At 40.4% G+C, this 4,662-nt stretch overlaps 1 protein-coding gene across 1 annotated transcript; it reads left to right on the top strand.

Annotated features, from left to right (window-relative positions):
- The first annotated feature begins 600 nt into the window (after positions 1-600).
- LOC146987525 (odorant receptor 131-2-like) lies at positions 601-4,389 on the top strand. Its single transcript, XM_085778050.1, has 2 exons — positions 601-750; positions 3,622-4,389. Exons 1-2 carry the CDS (start codon positions 601-603, stop codon positions 4,387-4,389), a joined length of 918 nt encoding a protein of 305 aa, XP_085634176.1.
- Positions 4,390-4,662: the final 273 nt, after the last annotated feature.

Raw genomic sequence — 4,662 nt, 5'->3', positions numbered from 1 at the left:
AACATGCTAACTCTTCATGTGGTCATGCTGGAGAATCTTTTCACCATACAAATTGGATTTTGATTATTTATGACCATGCAGTATTTACATGTGATACAACCTCAGTATAAAACATCAAAGTAAAACAGAAACAATCAATCAATGAGCACTGTACACTTTTGACATCTTTATTTCTGCCACTAGTCAGCAGTGTCATTTTCTAAGGCTGCAGCACGCCGAGCCTTCTGCCACAGTGTTTTCATCACTGTTAGTTAGACAGAGCCATGATGCAACTGAAAAAGAGGAAACTTCAGCATGAAACTAGTAGGAACGTGCAGATCATGTTGCACTTGCACAAAGACTTATCATCAACAGGCTGCCAACCCTGAACACACCCACTAGTATGAATCACAATAAGAAAACAATTTCTGACATAAGCTCACAGCATTTAATGTGTTTCTTTTTTTAATAACATATAATTATGTGACTGTGCAATATGTTTTTGTTGTGCTTTTAGCAGTGAAATGAGGATTGACAGCAAGGCAGGCTGTGCAACGTGATAAGATTGAAGATTATTGTACTGTATTATTTTCTCTTCTGCTTTAACAGGCCTTTCAAGAAATGAATGAGTCATTCTCTAATGTAACGGTGGCTGTTCGAGAAGCTGACTCCTTCTCTAAGGCAGTGACCAAGAATGTGATTGTTGTGGCTCTTGGGATTTCCATCAACTACATCAATGCAGTTCTCATTCACACCTTCTGCAAACACCAGGTCTGATGTTCTTTTAATCACATGTTGGCAGTGATACTGAATTTGATTGATTGATTGATTGATTGATTGATTGATTGATTGATTGATTGATTGATTGATTGATTGATTGATTGATTGATTGATTGATTGATTGATTGATTGATTAAAAAAATTGTTTTGGACATGAGAAAAATGAAAATAAAATCAAACAAATTTATCAACATTTTATATTCACGTATCCGCTCTTCAGGAAACACAGACATAGACTGAAGGGCATTTGTTTTTTAAAGTTGTCATTGGGGGCATTTTTTGCCTTTATAATATAGGTCACTGCTTAAAGCAGAAGTAAGTGGTCCGGTCGTTTTCGCTAATGCTGCGTTCCAGTCAGGCTTTTGAAATCGTAAATTACAGCTTCAAGTCACAACTTACGACTTTGTAGCGTTTCAGGCAACCCACTCGTGTTTTTCCGACCTGTTTTACCGGTGAAAGTCACTATAACGGCCACTCGTAACTTCCGACCGGTGAACTCGTACCAGATCGAACTGGTACGACTTCACAGTCGGAAAAATACGAGTTTCCTTGAACGCACCATAACAGTCCTCGTCCCTACGTCGCCACATTCACGGCGTTCCTTGGCTGCACACACAGCCCTGCATGCCGTTCTCTCTCCTCATTGGATAAAAACTGTAGGATACGATAAATGTTTTCTCTTCGGCTCAGAGCAGAGCAGAGTGACTGACAGACCCGTGTTTCAGACCAAACACTCTATGTAAGTGATTGCTGTCGGAAGATATAACTATTTAAGACTTATATTAACACAAATATATCACTTACTTCTGCTTTAAGGCTATGCCAACATGTGCTTTAAAACCACTCGAGCACCGAGCATCCCCAAATGAAGGGCATTTATTTTTTTCGTGATCAACTTTTTATTTATTTATTTGTTACTTCATTTGCTTTGGTGCAAAAGCCACCAAACAGTGCATACAAATCATTATTAAACATACACACAGCAAAACAACAACCAACAACCAATCATACAGAGCACGACAGGGACACAAAATAAAGATAAAAACCAACAAACGAATAAACAAAACAAAAACAAACAGACAGCAGCAAGGGAAAAACTTTGAGGGTAGAGGTAAGGGTAATCATGTACATGTAGGCTACATATCCTCAATTCTCCATGATAATGTTATCTTGACTGTGGAGCCAAAAGTGTTTTGATCATTTCTCTTCTCTTTTCCAATACCGCTACATTCATCTGTTTGGCACCATGTATTCTTGCAACTGAAATTTCCAAGTTCAAGATATCCACAACCGATCTGAGCCACTGTGGGATGTTTAGTATATCGTGTTGCTTCCATCTGATGGCTACCATTCTTTTAGCTGCAGTTATGCCAGCCAGGAGAATGCGGCGGTTGGAAACTGAAAGATGACAGTCAGAGTCGTCATTTAACAAAATCAAAGTCGGTGTAAAAGGGAGAGTTTTACCGATAACAGAGGACAACAGAGATATAACTGATACCCAAAAGGGGTTGATTTCAGTGCAGTCCCACATTATATTAAAGTAAGTGCCTGGGGTTCCCTGGGTACAGTATGTACAATTGGGTGAGTGGTTGGGAGAAAACTTTGCCAGCTTTTGTGGAGTGAGATGGGTTCTCAAAACATAATTGTAGTGGATCATCTGGTGGTCCGGATTCCTGGAGGAGAGTCGGATATTGCACCATACCCTAGACCAGTTCATGTTAGTTTGTTTTAAATCGTTTGCCCAAATATTGCATATTGATAATCGCTGTGAAAGTGATTGTCTAAGTAAGCCATACAATTTAGATACAGGCTTGTGGTGAGAACCTGAAGTGTATATTCTGTATGTAGAGGGAGTGTCCATATTTGTACCCCAGGGAACCCCATAGGCATTGAGAGCAGATCTCAACTGTAGGTAAAAAAAGAAAGTAGAGCTTGGAAGGTTGAACAGTCCTTTTAGTTCCTGAACTGCTCGTAGTCTATTCTCATATATGATGTCTGACAGAACATCAATGCCCATTCTTGACCAGCTGGGGAAGGAGATAGGATTACCACATATTGTAATGGAGTGATTATAAAATAGTGGGACATTAAGGTGGAATTTAGGAGAGGGTATAATTTCCTCAACCGATCGCCAAACTGTAAGCAAGTTGGCTATAATGGGTCCAAATTTGGCTGCAAGGTTTTTTTGAGGAATATTTGAGTAAATTACGTCCTCTAGGCGATATGGATTGACTCTAGACTCCTCAACTCCTCATCCGCTCTTCAGGAAACATAGAAATAGACTGAAGGGCATTTGTTTTTTAAAGTTGTCAAGGGGGCATTTTTTGCCTTTATAATATAAGATAGTGAGGACACAGGAAAGCAGGAAGTCGAACCAGCGGTCACTGCTTAAGGCTATGCCAACATGTGCTCTAAAACCACTCGAGCACCGAGCATCCCCAAATGAAGGGCATTTATGATGTCACAGAGTCAATGTCATCCTGTTAGTCATGTACAAACAAGTGCTGTGAGGACAACCCATGACTGTCATAAGCAGTCATTGTTAAGCCTTGTAGTACGTTAGTATTCTTTTAGACAAAGACCAGAAAACAAACAGAAAAAAGGGGTTCAGTGGCCAACAGTCACTGAGCAAAGAGTAACAGCTGTGAAGTTTTTTTTACAAAAATGATGAAGGGACATTTCACAAGTTTAGAACAGAGATAAGGAGAACATTTATTAGACCATTTTGGCAAATTTGCCCCTATGGGATTATGGCAATAGGGGAATTTGCCAAAATGTTGAACTATCCCTTTAAGGTCACACCACACATTAATCTTTATAACCCTCTAACCCCCCTACTTCTCTTTGTTTCCCCTCCTCCAGATATTCTACACCAACCCGCGGTATATCCTTTTCATTAACCTGGTAGTCAATGACATGACGCAAGTGACACTGTCCATCATCCTGTTCATAATCAGCTACACCATCTACAAACTAAATGTTTCCATCTGTTGCATATTCATCCTTCTTGTTGTGCTCACCAATGAAAACACTCCCCTGAACCTGGCCTGCATGGCCGTGGAGTGCTACATTGCCATTTGTGCCCCCCTTCGCCACGTTCAGATCTGCACTGCCAAGAGGACTTTGAAGCTGATTGGTTTAATCTGGGCGACCAGCACGTTGTCTTCTCTGCCTGATCTCTTCATCACTTTGGCCACAGTACCACTAGACTTCTTCCATTCCCAAGTATTCTGCATCAGACAAATTGTCTTCCCAAACCCCCTCATTATCAAGAAGAGGGACATCACCTATATTGTCTATCTGGTTATAGTTTGGTTCGTCGTTTTTTACACTTATTTCAGAATTCTCTTCACTGCTAAGACAGCTAGCAAAGATGCTACAAAAGCCAGAAACACAATCCTCCTACATGGGTTTCAGCTGCTGCTTTGTATGTCAACATATGTAGCCCCCCAGTTATTAAGGGCTGTGCAGCAACGGTTTCCTGAGAGTTCAACAGACATCCGCTTTGCTTACTACATTGTAGTACAGATTCTGCCACGATCTATTAGTCCGATCATTTATGGCGTACGGGACAAAACCTTCAGAAAATATCTGAAAAGACATCTGCTGTGTGTAGCCAGTAAAAGCTGAGAAACCTTGCAGCTAAATCCTTCACTACGGGATTAGAAAAATCCTTGTACATTTGTATAAATTCAAAACAAAATGCAATGAGCATGGTGCATGTGCATTCAGAAGTTTGGTTATTCAAAATACAGTTGTAAAAGACACAAATGACAAAACTACAAAAAGAAGGGAGAGGCATATAACCCACAGAACACCACCCCCACAGTGAAACATGCGGTGGGAGTATTATGCTGTGAGGATGCTTCAGTGTGTCTGGAACTGGGAATTTTGTCAAGGTGG

Source organism: Trachurus japonicus, chromosome 5 (assembly GCF_045865225.1).
Source record: "Trachurus japonicus isolate A0001 chromosome 5, Traja_1.0".
NCBI classification, from domain to species: Eukaryota; Metazoa; Chordata; class Actinopteri; order Carangiformes; family Carangidae; genus Trachurus; species Trachurus japonicus.
Note: the sequence above shows the minus strand (reverse complement) of the source record. Positions and strands in the feature narration are given on the sequence as shown.